The sequence below is a fragment of the Callospermophilus lateralis genome, chromosome 6 (assembly GCF_048772815.1).
Source record: "Callospermophilus lateralis isolate mCalLat2 chromosome 6, mCalLat2.hap1, whole genome shotgun sequence".
Taxonomy (NCBI): domain Eukaryota; kingdom Metazoa; phylum Chordata; class Mammalia; order Rodentia; family Sciuridae; genus Callospermophilus; species Callospermophilus lateralis.
This window is the reverse complement of record NC_135310.1, coordinates 106,011,650-106,030,227: the sequence shown is the minus strand read 5'-3', so window position 1 is coordinate 106,030,227 and position 18,578 is coordinate 106,011,650. Positions and strand designations below refer to the sequence as shown.

General features: G+C 36.9%; 1 protein-coding gene across 1 annotated transcript in view; it reads right to left on the bottom strand.

Moving 5' to 3' along the window:
• The window catches only part of Rhag (Rh associated glycoprotein), a 32,931-nt gene extending 16,060 nt beyond the window's left edge, over positions 1-16,871 (bottom strand). Inside the window, exon 1 of the mRNA XM_076859498.2 lies at positions 16,715-16,871. Coding sequence (XP_076715613.1) covers positions 16,715-16,871 — 157 coding nt within the window. The remainder of the gene's footprint in view (positions 1-16,714) is intronic.
• Positions 16,872-18,578: the final 1,707 nt, after the last annotated feature.

Genomic DNA, 18,578 nt, shown 5'->3' with positions numbered 1-18,578 from the left:
ATTTAGTTTTGTGCTTCAAGGTTCTGCTACTATCCACTTACTTCGCTGTTACTATCATTACACAAAGTTACTTTCCTAAACATTCTTTTCTTATTTCTTAGAGTATTCTTGTTCTCTCTATAATCTACTGATTTTAAAGTTTGCAGTAATCAGCTAATTTTAAAAATTGTTTTTATCTAATTTTGTACTGTGTTACACAGGGAGAAGTTACTCTTCAGGTTTGTTCCCTTCTCCCTGTGATGGAAAACTCAACATTTTCCATAGGGAGAGGGAGTTTTCTGTATTAACTGTGCAAATGTTTTGTTTTTGTCCACCGGCTCCCATCTAATGCTTGTTACTGATTTACACCACAAGAGGGCACACAAACCTCATCTATTATTTGTATTATCATTTACCCCTGTTTTAAGAATTTGTGAGCCAACAAGGAAGAGGCCACAAATTTAGTTTCGTGCTAGTTTCTGCTGCTAAAAGAATGAACTATGCATTGGTAAGATTTTCCAAAAAGTTTTAGGATTTTCAAGACTTTCCTAAATTATTTATTCTTAACAAAAGACACTTTTAGCACCTAGCATACACTTGGCAGAATCTGGAGATGTCTGTGGTTCTCACAATGTGAGAGGGTGGGTGGGATTGGGGCAGCTGAAGTCCTGAGGCTGGAGACTAGGGATGCTGCTACGTAGCCTACAATGCCCAGCTCAGTCCCTCACAACAAGGAGCTATTAGGTTCAAAATGCTAGTAGTGTTGCTGTTGAGAAACTTTCATCTAAGTCATATCATGCTTTTATAAGGATTCAGAATGGTTTACAACTTTGTTTTTCTTTAAACATTTTAGACTGAAGGAGAAAAGTCTGCCTCGATGTACTTGAGACTCTCTGCCTGGTACATAGCAAGTTTCACAGTTTTGAATGAGGATAACGGGGGTATGGAACCAGGGGTCTAGTTTTCTCTTGCTCCCTTTTCCCATTGCTTACTGCTTCCTGAGTCCACACCCCGCAGTGTTTTTATTCTAAACATTTTCCTGAAAATTGTAAATAGAAAATGGAGATACTGCAACATATAAAAGTGGAAAAATCTTAGTGGAGAATCCTACATTGTCCTTAGACTTCTCATGTCCCTGGCTGATATAAGATTGTGTCCTTCACATTTTAAGGAAGTGTCACACTCCTTAACTAAGTGCAACCCATGTTAGTGCTACAAAAAATAATAATTCAATACTCTACTTGAATTTTCAATGCTATATGTGACCTTAGATAATCAATGGATCTCCCTGAATCTTGGTTTCCTCATTTGTAAAATTAATCTTGCTTTATATGTCTCCAAGAGGGCCTGGATTTTTTTTTTCTCTTTGAGTCTGCAGCACTGGGGACAGAGTACATTCTAAATACAGATAAGCATGTAAAACTCAGGTGCATACAGAATACTTGGTAAGGTTTTATGTTTAGTATTGTTATGTATTAAGTAGACTATCACAATCAGGATCAGTCTTAAGGAAGGCCACAATAATTTAGCCATTTTTAAATAGCCAACCTTTTTTTTTGGCCTGTGTAGAAAATTCACACACACACACACACACACACACACACACATACACACGCGTGTGCGATACTTTAAGCTCACAGTGGTTTATTATGGGTATCCTCAGTAATTGCTTAGAACAGTACAATTTGTTCAAAATAAGGAAAATAAAATCATTCATCTTGTATTGAGTAAATTCATTATCCCACAAAGAATATCTTCTTGTTCTTTGAAAGTCGATGGATGTTTGTGAAGTTCAGAAAATACTTTAAAAATCTATCTGGGACAATACATCTATAGACAGATGTTGCCTAAATTCCAATTTGGTAAACAACACTGCCCATATAATGTAGTGACGTGGTTAAAACACAAAGTTTAGAGGTAAACAACCAGGGTTGGAATTTAACTAGACACTTTCTTTTACTAACCATCTGACCTTGGGCAAATTGCTTAATCTCAAACTTTAAACTTAAACCCAAACTTTATCATAGGTGTTTCTTTTTAACATGTATACTAGTGGTTCTTTTGAGGACTAGAAAAAATGCAATTAAGCTTCATTATAATTAAGCTTCATTTTAATTATTGGTTTTATCATAAATTAAAATATATGATCCTTTGCTATTACAAAGGATTTGGATTTAAGGTTGGACACCAAACTAGCCAGGACCCGACTATTATCATCATCACCACCACAACCACTCTCACCAGCTCTACCCGTTTCATTCTATTAGTAAAGTTTAATTCACTTTGCTAATTTTCCTATTTTACGTCCACATATACCTTGCACTAGGATGTATGGCAAGCCCCAATAACTCCACATGTTTTACACACAATATTGTTCTAATCCTCTACCACCTGAAACAAACACAATGAAACGAAGCTCTCTTTTCCTTCTGCTTCAAATACATGCCAGCTGCACAAATTGTCTCCTCCACCCACACCTGGAAGACTTCTAGGCACATTTCTGCATATCCCTCTTCTTACATTTAATTTGTTTATATATCTGTTTTGTTTCTCTTTGTTCTCATTTATCATTTATTCAAACAGACCACAGAAGGATCATATCCAGTGAGACATTTTCGGGGAAAGTGAATGGAAGTCTGCAGGTAGGAATCATCAGATAGCTTGTGCAAAAATCCCTGCACTTGCAGCTTTTCAGGAAATGCCTCAGCTATCCCTGAATAAAGGGGTCACAGGTGAGGACCACTGGAAATTTCTCTAATTGAGACCATAAGGCTTTTATTCAGAAAATGTGTTTGTAGGTCTACTGGTGAAAATTGCAAAGCTTCTTTTCAATTAGAGATTCATAGACTGTCCTCTTTCTTTTTTTAATGGCTCAGGGCTGGCAAGGTAAGTTTGCTGTACATATAGTATTTTGGCCTTGTGAATCTCAGTCTTTTGAATCAGTAGAGTTGTGTTCTGAGGTCATCTTTTCCTTTTTTAAAAGATGTCTCTATTGGTATATTATAATTGTACACAATAGTGGGCTTCATTGTGACATATGCATGCACATTATTTGATTAATTTCATTCCTCAGACTTTATTTTTTCTCTTCTCTCTTTCCTCCCCATCTCCTTCCTTTATTCTGCCTTCTACTGTTCTCCTACACACACACACACACACACACACATACACACACGTGTGTATGTGTGTGTGTGTATTAGTTCTAGGTAGACACAATGTCTTTATTTTACTTAATGTGGTGCTGAGGATCAAACCCAGTGCCTCACACATGCTAGGTGAGTGCTCTACCTCTGAGCCATAACCCCAGTCCTTCTATATATTTTTAATTGGTGTGCTATAATTATGCATAGCAGTGGGATTCATTGTGATATATTTGCACATAACACAACTTGATTGATTTCACTTCCCAGCACTTCCCCTTTCCCTTTCCTCTCTTCTTTTTGATCCCCTTCCTCTAGTCTGCTGTTTTATTTTCTAATTTTATGAGATCCTCTCTTCTCATTTCCTAACTTCCACACTTGAGAGAAAACAGGACCCTTGATTTTCTCGAGTCTGGCTTATTTCATATAATATATCATATATTCTTTACCCATTCATCTTTTGATGGACACCTAGGCTTGTCCTATAATTTGGCTATTGCTGTAAACATGGGTATGTATGTATTGTATACTATGCTGAGATTAATTCTTTGGAAAAATACCAAGGAGTGGTGTAACAGGGTCATGTGGTACCATTCCTACATACTCTTTTGAGAAACCTTCATACTAATTTCTGTAATGGTTGTACTAATTTGCAGTTCTGCAAATAATGTACAAGTTGAACTCTTTATTTATTGAGAGAGTAGTGTCTTTAGGATAATATCTTCCCTTCCCCCTCATATTTCAAATATTTAGAAAAAGACAGTATAATGCACACTGAAACATACTATTTACCTACACTTTTTCAGTTATCAGTATTTCCTATATTTGCTTTCTCTCTCTGTTCTGTACACACACACAAACACACACACACACACACACGCACACACACACACATTCTTCTAAACCATTTAAAAGTAAGGTGATATTTTGTCCCAAACTACTTAACCACAAATCTCCTAAGTGAAAGTATATCATTCCAAAAAAACCACAATATCTTCACAACATCCAAAGAAATGCAAGGGTGATTGATACAATATTATACCAATATATACAACATTCTTATAAATAATCATTTTGAATTAATTACTGCCCCTATAACAAAATTGCCCTTTTACTGAATATTTTGACTTGTTATCCATTTAAATAAACTCTGTGTGTTGTGTCTGTGTGTCATGTATCTTTCGACTCCCATGTTCATGATAGTTCTGAGATGTTGTTTGCCTTATTCACTGTGTTGATATTTCCACATAGTGAAAAACAATGGTGTGTAAAACTGCTTTGGCTTTGGCAGATATGAAAAAAGCAGCACCAAACTGAAATAGCAGTCATGCTAGTCTCCACCACACACTTACAGGGAAAATAAAAGCAAGTTTTACTTAAGAATTTTCTTGATGAAGAAGTAAAAAAAAAATCACCAATTGTATTCATTCTAATCCTCCCTCAAATGTCTTCTTACTGTTTTGTGTGAATCAGCATAGTGAAATGAAAATGCACAGACAGCCCTTCTGAAATGCAATGGTATCACAGGAAAAAAAGGTCCTTTTATGCTTATTTGAGTTGTTCACCGAATGAGCATTTTTTTATTGGTTGTTTTTAGTTATACATAACATTAGGATTCGTTTTGACATAAGTGTAAAAGCATGAAATATAATTTGCTCTAATTCAGTCCCTGATTCTTCCCCTTTCCCTCCTTTCTTCTCTCCCCTCCCCCATTACCTTCCTTTTTATTCTATGGATCTTTCAGGTTTTTATTTTTATTAGTTTTTTTTAAGTTAGTGTCTTTAGTGCCTTGTGGATATATATTCCATGACTGTGCAATTTACTGTGACATATTCATATATGTACATAGGAACATTAAAAGTAGAAAAAGGAAAAAGGAAACTCAGGTCAGATTCTTTTCACTGTTCTTTCCTTATTTTGTCCCTCTTCCCTCCCCTCAACCCTCAATCCCCTTCTTCTACTCCACTGATCTTGCTTCTATTTTGATGGAATCCCCCTTCCCCTTTTTCCCTTTCTCTCTTGCTCTTTTCATTCTCATTTTGGACTAATTTTCCCATATCAGGGAATACATTTGACCTTTGACATTCTGAGTCTGACTCAGGATGATAGTCTCCAGTTCCATCCATTTACTGGCAAATGCCATAATGTGATTCTTTTTTTATGACTCAGTAATACTCCACTGTGTATATATATACACCATATTTTCTTTATCCATTCTTTTGTTGAAGGGCACCTAGGTTGGTTCCATAGCTTGACTATTGTGCTTCTGATTGAGAATCTTTTCTAAGGAATTCCATTGTTACTTGAAAGAAAGACTGACATATAAATTAAATAAGCCAAACTCAGAAAGACAAGAGTTGTCGGAAGCCATTCTCACACGTGACTGGGTGACTCCCGGTTAGGGTCTGAGGCGCTCTGGCTGTGTCGGAGCTTTCCCGGCCCTCTCCTGATGAGAGAACCTGTCCGTGTGGGGGTGTAACTGACCACTGACCCCGGAGGCCCAATCACTGACCCTGACCTTGGAGTGCGGCTCCCCCTTCAACCTTCATTGGATGGAATTATCCCCTGAATTTCTTGCTCCCCAATAAAAGGCTACTCCCTGGCGTGCTCTCTCTCTCTCTCTCCTGCTAGCCCTGAGTAATCCTTGCTGCCCTGCTGGGCGGTTAGAGGAGGGAACCAGAGAGGGGAGCCGTCTCGGACCTGGTCATAGAAAAAGGTAACTGAGTCTGTGTGTTTATTTCGATCTCGCTAGCTAACTTTTATGCCAAGAACCTCATTAATGAAACCATTGCGCTGGCCGCGTGGTAGAATTGGCGCCCACGAGGGGGGCATTCTAGATTAGCTAGATTGAGTGGGAGCGCGCTATAAAGATAAAGAAAAAAGTAAAGATAAAGGAAGTGGTGACAATTTGGGTCACAAAAGGAAGTGGTGACAATTTGGGTCACAAAAGTACCTTAAGATATTGAAGGAAAGAGACGTTAAATTAATTAAAATAAAAAATTCAACTTCTACCTATAAGGAAGTGTAACTATTTTAGACAGTATAATTAATCAGAAAGGAAACGTAATATAGAAACACCAGTCGAAATGTTTTTAGGGACAGGTGAATTTGCTGATTTAGAAAGGCAGTTAAATTATGACTTTGTAATATACAATCAAATAACTGATTGTGCAAAGCGTGCCTGGAGACAAATAGTCTCTAAGGACCAATCCAATTTAGTTCTTACCAAAATCAGGCAAGGTGCCAGTGAACATTATTCAGATTTTGTAGCCCGATTGTACCAGGCTGCAAACAGGTCGATCGGAGATCCAGGAGCCAGTGAATTCATAGTCAGACAACTAGCATTTGAAAACGCAAATAAGTACTGTCAAGATATTCTCCGGCCGCACCGTAAGAAAGGCACAGTTTCTGAGTTCATTCGCTTGTGTTCTGATGTGGACTCTACACATTTACAGACTGTAGCTTTAGCCGCAGCCCTAAAAGAAACCTTAAAGCCACAGGATTTAGGGCGAAAACCCCGCGGAAAATGTTACGTTTGTGGGAAAAGCAATCATTTTGCGCGGGAGTGTCGCATGCGCAAGTTCAGGACTCCATCTACTGGCGATAATAGATATTGCAGGACTCGATCCCACATGGCAGATCCAGATGGCGCGGATCAGCCCGCCTTCTCGCCATCATTTCCTCCTAGCGGGAGGACAAAAAACTTCCGGTCGGCCCCTCCCCGGGCCGAGCAACAATACGGGGAAATCGAGGAGAGGTCGCACAGTGTGACGTCACTGGCGCCGACCAGGACAGCCCGCGATTTTTTCCGGAGGGATTTTTACCAGAACGTAGATCGCAGACAGTTTTCTTAGGGCCTTCAAGGACAATTGAATTGAGTCCTAAATCAGGACCAGAACAAATCCCTACTGGGATTTTCGGGCCGCTTCCTGATAATACTATAGGTTTAATTTTGGGACGTAATAATTTAAAGGGAGCCATTGAGGTAGTACCTGGTGTGATAGATTCAGATTTTAAAGGACAATTAAAGGTTACTGTAAGATCCAATTATGCCCTAAGGCTCACTCCAAGAGATACATTTGCCCAATTAATTTTATTGCCCTGTGATGCAGGGAGACACCTGCCGGTAGGTTCAGCTTCTAAGCCGCCGGACAGAGTATACTGGTCACAGTTAGTACGACAAGAGCGTCCTTTATTAGAACTTAAAATTAATAATAAAAAATTCCTCGGAATAATTGACACAGGGGCTGATATCTCTATTCTTTCCAGTAGATTTTGGCCAAGAAACTGGCCTTTACACGTAGCGCCAGCTAACCTAGAGGGCATAGGGCAGATTTCACAGCCCACTCAAAGTGCCAACTATCTCCATTGGAAAGATTCCGATGGGAACAGTGGAGTATTCAAGCCTTATGTGTTAGAGACTTTACCAGCTAATCTATGGGGAAGAGATATTTTAACCAAAATGGGATTATTATTAGTTACTCCTAACTCTATGAGATCAGTTGAGGAAGTTAGTCAGAGATATTTTCCTGGAGATGATAGGGAGACCCATCAGGAAGAGTATCTGTTTACAAACCAGTCTCCACGACAAAGATTAGTAAATGCTCCAAGCCAAAATTTTTATTAGGGGCCCTGAGTACTTCCCCGATCCCTAAGACAGCTGAAAAAATCACTTGGCTCACAGAGGAGCCTATATGGATTTCTCAGTGGCCCATCTCAGGGGAAAAGCTTAAAATAATTCATAGGTTAGTAGAGGAACAACTTCAGGCTGGTCATATAGAACCAACGCTTAGTCCTTGGAACACACCTATTTTTGTTATTAAGAAAAAGTCAGGAAATTGGAGATTGCTGCAGGATTTAAGGGCAATAAATCATGCAATTCAGCCTATGGGATCCTTACAGCCAGGACTTCCCTCTCCCACAGCCATTCCTTTAGATTATAGCTTGATGGTAATAGATTTAAAAGACTGTTTTTTCTCTATAAGGTTACATCCTGGAGATTGTGAGAGATTTGCTTTCACTGTCCCAACAATTAATTTTAAGGAACCTGTTAAAAGATATTGCTGGAAAGTACTCCCACAGGGAATGCGTAATAGTCCTACTCTGTGCCAAAAATACGTAGACCAGGCGATAGATCCCATAAGAAGTAGCTTTCCTGATGCATATATTATTCATTTTATGGATGATATATTATTGGCTCATGCTAATTCAGAGGTACTTTCAGAAATTTTTACTCAGTTAGAGACTTCGCTTACAGCAATGGGTTTATGCATAGCTCCTCAAAAAATTCAAAAAGTGTCACCTTTTCAATATCTAGGTCAGATAATTCAAGGACGTACAATCCGTCCTCAAAATCTTCAGATAAGAATTAAGGAGTTACATACCCTTAATGATTTTCAAAAGCTATTAGGAGATATTAATTGGCTGAGGCCATCCTTAAAACTAACTACTTCTGAGTTAAGTCCTTTATTTCAGATATTACAAGGAAATCCTTCTCCAACCTCTCCACGTCAGCTAACTTTAGAGGCTAAAACAGCTTTAAGGAAAGTTGAAAATGCAATTAAAAATGCACAGCTTACTAGAGTTGATCCTAAGGAAATGGTGTATTTATTAATATTTCCAACTGAACATACACCAACAGGAGCCATATGGCAAAAATTAGGAGTTATTGAGTGGATTTATTTATCCCACTCCCCTCAAAAAACATTAATTCCTTTTCATGATTCTATAGCTCAGTTAGTAATTAAAGGTAGAACTAGGATTTTACAATTAATTGGATCTGAACCTGATATCATAATTATTCCATTTTCTGTTCAACAGATTAATTGGCTTTTTCAAACTTCTAGCCCATGGCAAATAGCTTTTGCTGATTTTCCTGGCCAGATAGATAGTCACTATCCTCGTGATAAGATTATACAATTTGCATCATTAACGTCACTTATTTTTCCAAAGATTGTACGTGCCCATCCTATAGATGAAGCCTTATCAGTGTTCACTGATGGATCAAGTTCAGGTAAAGCAGGATTTTATAGTCGTGTTCACACAGAGGTAATACAAACTTCTTATACTTCTGCCCAAAGAGCAGAGCTTCAAGCTCTGATTTGTGCCTTAACTTACTTTGCAAATGAACCTATTAATATTTATTCTGACAGCTTATATGCAGTCGGAGTTACTAAAAATATTGAAACTTCAGTTATTGGGTATACTTCATCACAAGAGTTATTTAAATTATTTCATAATTTACAAAAGGCAGTGCTAATGCGGAAATATCCATGTTTCGTAGGACATATACGAGCTCATACTAATCTTCCAGGACCTTTAGCTTCAGGTAATAACAAAATTGACAAACTCGTAGCTTTTTGTCAACAGATGTCTTCATATGACTGTGCACTAGCTTCCCATTCGTTACATCATCAAAATGCTTTTAGCTTACGTAAAAAATTTAATATTACTAGAGAACAAGCTCGTCAGATTGTAAGCCAATGCCCTAAGTGTGTTATTCACACTCCATCTCTGCCATCAGGGGTAAATCCCCGTGGATTAAAACCAAATCAAATCTGGCAAATGGATGTAACTCATATTCCTCAATTTGGTAAGCAGTGTTATGTGCATGTCATAGTGGACACTTATTCTAGATTTATTTTTGCCACAGCACGTACTAAGGAAAATTCTCAAAATGTAATTTCTCATTGCCTAGCAGCTTTTTCTGTTTTAGGATGCCCTATACAGATTAAAACAGATAATGCTCCAGTTTATGTAAGCTCTTCTTTTCAACAATTTTGTCTAGAGTTTAAAATTAATCATAAAACAGAAATTCCTTATAACCCCCAAGGTCAAGCCATTGTAGAACGAGCTCATTTATCTATTAAACTTCAATTACAAAAATTAAAAAGGGGGGATAGGCTTATGACTCCCCAAAATAGCCTTAATCATGCCTTGTTTGTTTTAAATTTTTTAAACTGTGACGCAGAAGGTCACACTGCTGCTGAGAGACAAATGTCTCCCTCAGTAACAGGCCCTTTAGGCAGAGTTTTGTGGAAAGATTTACAGACCGGTCAGTGGAAGGGCCCAGACCCGGTGATTATATGGGGCAGAGGGCATGCTTGTATTTTCCCAGAAAATTCTTCTCGTCCTATTTGGGTGCCTGAACGTGCTATCAGACATGGAAGAGATAGAACCCAGATTCAAGCAACTGAAGATCAACCCAGAGGAGCCCCCATCCAGAAGGAGGAGATATCGAAAAAGGATGAAGAAAGACCAGATTGACCCAGCCAAAAAGCTGATTTCATGGAAAGACGTGAAGAAGCTAACAACCCAGGCTTCCCGAATACTTCGAGACCTAGGAGAAAACAGGACCCCAATGATGATGGTAGCAACAGTAATTGCCCTACTGGGCTGTCAGGTAAAGGGGGATCAAGTAGACACTTACTGGACATATTTCCCAGATCCACCCCTGGTACACCCAGCTGTGTGGACTGGAGAATCTATTCCAGTATTTACTAATGACTCATTCATGATGGGAGGATTTACAGATACTCATATTACTCCCAATCATGTGACTAGATTTAATTATTCTGGCTATAGTGCCCAATTACCCTTGTGTTGGTCCCACGATAAACATGCTGGCTGTCTGAAAGTATCATTCGAAGAAAAGACAGCGATTGGTAGACCTAGACTGACAAATAATTCTATTTATGGAGATTTAAAACCTAATACTAGATCAGTAATTAAGATGGGACTTTCCCATAATAAGCCAGTCATTTCTGCAAAACCTCCACAGATACACCACTGTCCAAATAGTTCTACAATTGAGATTGGCACCTTTCCTAAATGGATGGATTGTATAAATCCCTTTCCTGTACAACATAAGGTGTCTAAAGATAGTGGGTATATTTTAGACTGGTCTCCAAAAATTGATAAGAGACAATTACAAAAAAATTCTGCTATGACACCTGCAGGATTTGTTAGTAATATTTTGACTTATAGTAAAGGTGGTGTTCAAAAAGATATTTGGCGTTTAATTGCTGCCTCAGAATTCTTACATTTTACAGACAAACCCTTACCAAGATTTATTGGCAAGAACTGTAAAGAGGGATCTTGCTATGGCTTACGAGCTTGTGTCCAATCTCCTTATGTTTTAATTATTGGAAATGTAAAAGTTAAATGGATAGATGACAGATATATTGTTACTTGTAAAAAATGTAACCTAACCAATTGTATTACTAGGTATAATGGAGGAAAAGGAGTGCTGATACTTCATCAGCCCGCTTTCGTTTTATTACCTGCTAATATTTCAGAGCCATGGTATGCTGATGCTGGTTTACAAGTCTTACAGCAAATTCATGCCCAGCTGGCAAGACCTAAACGTGCTATTGGAGTTATAATTGTTGGTGTTTTGGCGCTAGTCTCTTTTATTGCATCAACTGTCTCTGCGTCTCTGACATTGTCTCAGAATATTCAGCATGCAAAATTTCTTAATAATTTAGCTCAAAATACTTCCAAGGCTCTGCGTAATCAAGTAAATATTGATGAAAAGATTGAAACTAAATTAAACGCCTTAGAGGCAACTGTTATTGACATAGGTAATGAACTTTCAGCCTTAAAATTTAAAGAAAGGCTTAAATGCCATGCTAATTATAAGTATGTGTGTGTTACAGCTGCCAAGTACAATGCTTCTCTCTGGGATTGGGAGAAGGTTAAAAACCATTTGTTAGGTATTTGGCAAAATAGTAATAATAGCTTGGATATTCTGGAACTTCATCACCATATCCAAGACATTCAAAATAATAGAGCTGATTTTTCAGATCCTTCTTCTTTGGCTAACCAAATATTGAAGGAGTTAAATGGATTCAACCCTGGAAATATTCTCAAACACTCGGCCTGGTACATTATTGGATTATTCTCTTTGCTGCTAATTCTTTATTGCGTTGTAATTGTAGGATGGCGAGTCTTCAGAACAAAAATGCAGAAACTCCAGAGAGTAAACCGCCGCCTCATTTTTGCGAAAAGAAAGGGGGAATATGTCGGAAGCCATTCTCACACGTGACTGGGTGACTCCCGGTTAGGGTCTGAGGCGCTCTGGCTGTGTCGGAGCTTTCCCGGCCCTCTCCTGATGAGAGAACCTGTCCGTGTGGGGGTGTAACTGACCACTGACCCCGGAGGCCCAATCACTGACCCTGACCTTGGAGTGCGGCTCCCCCTTCAACCTTCATTGGATGGAATTATCCCCTGAATTTCTTGCTCCCCAATAAAAGGCTACTCCCTGGCGTGCTCTCTCTCTCTCTCTCCTGCTAGCCCTGAGTAATCCTTGCTGCCCTGCTGGGCGGTTAGAGGAGGGAACCAGAGAGGGGAGCCGTCTCGGACCTGGTCATAGAAAAAGGTAACTGAGTCTGTGTGTTTATTTCGATCTCGCTAGCTAACTTTTATGCCAAGAACCTCATTAATGAAACCATTGCGCTGGCCGCGTGGTAGAAAGAGTTGTGTGTTTTTCTCATATGTGGAAGCTAGAGAGGAAAAAGGAAATAAAGATGGGGGATCTCATGAAAATTGAAGGGAGATCTGTAAAGTAGAGAAAAGGAAGGAGGAGAGGAGGAGAAGGAGAAATACTGGGGGCCAATACTGACCAAATTTCACTTTTATATTATCTGTATTTATGAATATGGAACAACAAGTTTCACTATTATTATTATAATATACCAATAAAAATGTGGAAAAATGATTTCAGATTTGGGTATTTGGCAGATACTTTTTACAAAATGGATAAAATGAAATTGCCAATCATTTAAAATAATTGACAGTATTTGTTGCCATGAAATCTTCTGAGTTTTTAAAAAATTCGAATTTCAAAAAAATTTGTCACTACAAGCTTATCAAGTTTCTGTTATTTACTTCTTAATACTTTTCTGGTGAGATTGTTGGTGGTATTAACAAATACTTTTTTTGACATTTTGTAATGCAATGTGTTAACACATGGAAGATCTGTATAACTCAGTGAGTCAATAGGTTTCAAATCAACAATGAACAATATTACAAAATTACACACAGGTACATGATCCACTGAAAGTGAATGAATATACCAAGGGATTTTAGTGTAACAAGAGTATGAATAGATCACTGACATGGTTTTAATGTCCCTTACATACTAATGACCCAACATTTGTGCAGTTTCTAATAGGATGTAAAGGATCCTCAAAGGGTCTTCTCTTTCAGCTCTAGTTTTCTCTGATTTGTTTATGTGTTAGTAAAGATTAACTCAGGCTTCAGTTCTTGTCAAATTCTTTGACTCAATAGAATGATCAACACTTTTGCAGGTACACAGAAGCCAAAGGACATAGCTAGCTTCTCAAGTGAGTATCTCAGAGGTCATTCATAATATGAAGCATGATATTCAGATTACATCACATTTCCACAGTTGTGCATAGGAATGTGTGCAAATCAAGGATCACATAACACTGTTTCTTTTCTTCTATTCAAAGAAGCATAGCAGAATATAAGTTGGCAGGGTTGGGGAGAACAAACTGGTATCCACTTTAAAGCAAGTAAAATATAAGTAATTATACCTATTTGCAAAAAACAAACAAACAAAAAAACCCCAAACTTTCACCAACCTGCAACTGAGAACTATTGTAATACATTGGATTTCTTAAGACATAAAAGGAGCTTTCTCACTATACTTGAATCTCTGCACTTGGAACACTTGCATGGCACTAGGTAGGCACCTGAAATGTTTGCTGATTTGACTTGAACATTTTTTTTCTAATAATGAATATTAACAATTTGTTCTCCAATGACTTATGCTGTTACATAATCTTTGTATAATTGTTTCAAATGTAGGAAAAATATATGTTGAACCACAATAATGTAGTTTCTCAGACTATTCTACAAGATATGTTAAACAAGAATAGCGTATGTAGCTGAGCAGAAATGTTAGAATGATCTAGGATTTTAGGTCTTGGGAGTCACTCTTACAGCGGAGAGTATTGTGTATAGATGAGAAAATGAGCAACATTTTGAATGGATGAAGGCTGCCTTGTGAAAATTTTACTTTGTGGCATCTTACTACCATCTAAATGTGTACATCTACATATTTAAATGTGCACGCAAATTCATTTTTTCTCATATGAGTATCATTCCAGATGCACAGGAGACAATTTAATTAATTGCACTCAAGAATATTAGGACTTAGATCTCTCATATTACCCTGGATGAGAAAGGTTGAAAAGATATCCTTGTCCTGTTGCATTAGTTTTCCTAATCCTGTTTCATTTATAGCCAAGGCATACACACTCACACACACACCCCTTTGCCCCACGGAAACTATACTTCACAACAGTATGGGTTTTGCCCATTTTGCCTGTTTTAGTCACTGCCTAGGACCTAAAGCCTTAGAAGTTCTTGACAAGAAGTAGGAACTTAATAACTATTTTCTTAACAAATTATAAAATGAAGGAATTTATATATTCCCTACAAGTAATAGAGTTGTGACTGTTAGAATATATGTGTAAAACAACTGTTTTAAGATATAATTGATATATAAACATTATTATAAACATTATATATATTTAAAGTGTACCTTGTACATTTTGATATGTATGTACATTGTGAAATGATCATCATAATAAAGCTAATCAACATGTCCATGACTTCTACGTAGTTATCACTGCAAGTATGTGTAAGTGTATATAGTCAGAAGATTACAGATTTATTCTCCTAGTAAATTATAAGCTTGCAATACAGTATCCATTATCATAAACACGCTGAACGGCAGATCTTGAGATCTTTAGTAACTTCCCTTTAATTTGGTAACGTTTTTTATCATTGGTCTTTTTAAAATTAATATATTACAGTGAAATGCATTACAATTCGTATTACATATATAGAGCACATTTTTTCATATCTCTGGTTGTATACAAAGTATATTCACACCAATTCGTGTCTTCATACATGTACTTTGGATAATAATGACAATCACATTCCACCATCATTTATAACCCCATACTGGCTCCCTTCCCCTCCCATCCCTCTGCACTATCTAGAGTTCATCTATTCCTCCCATGCTCCCTCTCCCTATCCCACTATGAATCAGCCTCCTTATATCAGAGAAAACATTTGGCATTTGGTTTTTTGGGATTGTCTAGCTTCACTTAGCATTATCTTTTATTTCAAATTCTGAATTAAAATGTTACTTAGGAGATTAGACTTGGGACTTAGAAAGTTTAGTTTGTGTGACAAAAATTATTAAGGTTTCAATATAATTTTATTTGAGTAACAATCTTAGATCATATTTTTGGCATTTTGCTTATTATATTTTATTTCATCTTTTTGCTATCTGTTCTAGCCAGTGAGGTTTTACAATTAATGTACTGTATTTCTTTTCTCTTTGAATAAATTTGCTAGAGCACATATTTGATACTTAATATATTTATTTAATGAATAAATGAATGAATAAATAAAATATACCTAAGCATACAGAGTTGAGCATGATTCTGATTTTTTTCTATTGCTCTTTAAACCTGAAAATTATAAAGTTTATTTAGTCAAGAGCCCTCTTAGTTATCTACACAGTGTAAGGGCAACTAGATTTAGAGTCTGAGTCTCTGACCTATGGTCCTAATATACTCTTAACTTTCAATTTTGTATTTTTTCTAAGTAACTCTAGGTCCTAATTTCTACATGGGACTCCCCATGTTATTAACTCCATCAGAAAACATATAAATGAAAACACAGGTATTGTTTTTAAACAGCTTAAACACACTATAAATTATAATAAGCTTTGCTACTAATTTAAATAATTAAAATTTAAATTACTTGAACCTTATTAAAAAAATAAACCATCTATGTAATAATGACTATCATCTCCCTTTCTGGTCAGCAAGCTAATGAGTATGCATGGCTCATAATAAGCACTGAGTGAAGAGTAGTTACCATTGTTAACTGTTTCATAGCCTGCCCTTCCATGCTTAAAACCCAGTTTCTCCTCAGTCACTATTACCAGAGAAGGATTCTGCTTTTATCATGTGTCAGGTGTTCACAATTTCCTTTTTATCTCAAAGGAACAAAATTCTTTTCTTTCAAATATTATAAAACCTTGTGTATCCCCTTCAACTGAATTTCAGAAATTTCCTCTTTCATCGTAAATACCCCTTCTCACACCTTAGGACTCTACCTGGGGCCCAGAATTCCTTTCCTATCACTCCATTTTGTTTCCATTCTCTCTCCTACAAAGTTACCTTCAACCTCTTTGTGGTCATGGTGAGGGGGTTTAATATTTTTATTATTTATGGAAAGAGTAGCTAATTCAAGGGACAAAGACAGTCTTCTGGCAGTGGTAAGCAACACAAAAAACTGATCAATTATTTTAATTTTCAGCTTCTTGTTCTGACATTGAATAGACACAGATTTTAACAAACATCGTAATCATGGAGAGAAGAAGATCAAGTGCCCCAGGAGAAAAGCACAATACTCTCAGCACTTGCAACTGTCCCATATTCTACAAGGAGCTCAAGAGCTTACAGTATTATAGTATTCAAAGATTTCCCATTCTGAGAACTCAAAGAACCCCAAAACAAATAATATGAAGTAAATTGCCTACTCACGAGGATATAACTGGAAGAATCTCTCCGATTTTGTTATCTGGGTGGTATTGGGTTGGTATATCATAGTATGACCCGTCTCATACTCTGCAAATAATCCAAATAAAACAATCATAGCCACCTCCAGGCCTAAGGCCATGAGAGGAAAACTGAACCTCATGTTTGTGGCAAGGGACAGAGACACACTGAGGCTTTCATAGACTGCAAGAGGTTGATAAGAACAGAGGGCTGAGCTCTGTGTGAAATTAGGCTGTATGTTCAAGGCACCCTGATGACATCACAAGAAAGAAAAAGGGCAATGCTGATTAAAATGCCCCCTGCATTAGAAAATTATGCTCTGTAATCTAATTATTATTTTGAATGTTGGTTTGAAGAACATACATTATAGATTGGAAGAAGTCAGGACTATTCTATGTTAATGTGGATTGGGACACATCAAAAGGTCTACTGTTATGTACTTATGTGAATATATTACCTTGAATTTCACCTTATGTATAGCTAAAAAGCACCACTTTAAAAAAAGTATAAATAAATAAAAGGTAGATTCAGTAAGTAAAGGAAGGTGAACAGGGGGAGGGAGTAAGAGAGGGGAAAAAGAACTAAAATGGAGCAAATTACATTTCATGCATGTTTACTCATGTCAAATTTAACTTGAATATTATGTATAACTATATGGCACTAATAAAAATGGTCTATTGCACAAGTGCCTAGAATTCTATTTAACCTAATGCAATAGAACTTTCCTAAGTGCTTATAACATCCCAGACACTACACACGGATGTATAAGAGACTCAAATTTAAGCAAAATATAGAACAGAACTATGAAGAGGAAATTTGAAATTAGGAAGGCAGAAATATAAGGAAATGGTGGTAGAAAGACAAATAGTAAAAGGTCTACTCTTATGTACATTTGTGAATAAATTACTGTGAATGGTGGTTATAAAAGTACTAGAGAACATAAATATAGCAGATGGTAATCTTACCTGTAACATACGTAATATAATAGTGGTTGTAAAAGTACTAGAGAGCATAAATTATTATAGAGACTAACAACTTTAATACACTTTGCTTTGGGCCAAGACTACTAACATGTGAGGTGATATTGATATGGAAAGTAAAAAAGCAATGAATCTTTGGTAGCAGGAACAGCACAGGTCTTCGAAGAACATGGCATGCTTGAGGAATATGGATGAGTTAAACAAAGCTGGAGCACAGGTGAGAAGTGGAGGAGTGAATCTAAAGCTGTACTCTCAGCTGGGCTCAATTGTTTAGGGTCTTATATTCAATTTGCAGGATGCCAGTTGTTGAATAGTATCTCACTGGCAATGGGGAATAGATAACACTGTAAAAAGCAGTTTTGTTTATTTAACACAATATTTTTTGACTTCTTACTCTGATTTACTCAAATGTATTTACAAATAAACAAATATATACACACTTACACGAATGCATTGGGATATACATTTTAGTCTTAAAAAAGGAGAGAAGGAATATGAGCAAGTACATAGTGGATCTATTATCCTGATGGTGTAAATAAGATAATAAGCAATTCAAAACTACTAAATGGATGGAGAGATTCCAGTCTCTAATCTGAAATTGCCCTCATAGCATAATACGCTGTGTTTGAGAACTTAGAGCTAGCAGTGAAATAAAATTCCTTTCACTAATGCCTATTTCCAAACGATTCTATACAAAATATGTAGAAGAGAGATACAAATGACCCGTAGGCTAGATACTACAACATAATAAATGTTTATTTAAAAAAAATAACAGCAAATGTGTGTTTTTTTTTTTTTTTTTTTTTTTTGTGTGTGTGTGTGTGTGCGTGTGTTTGTGTGTCTTTCTGGTACATTTTCCTACAATGGAA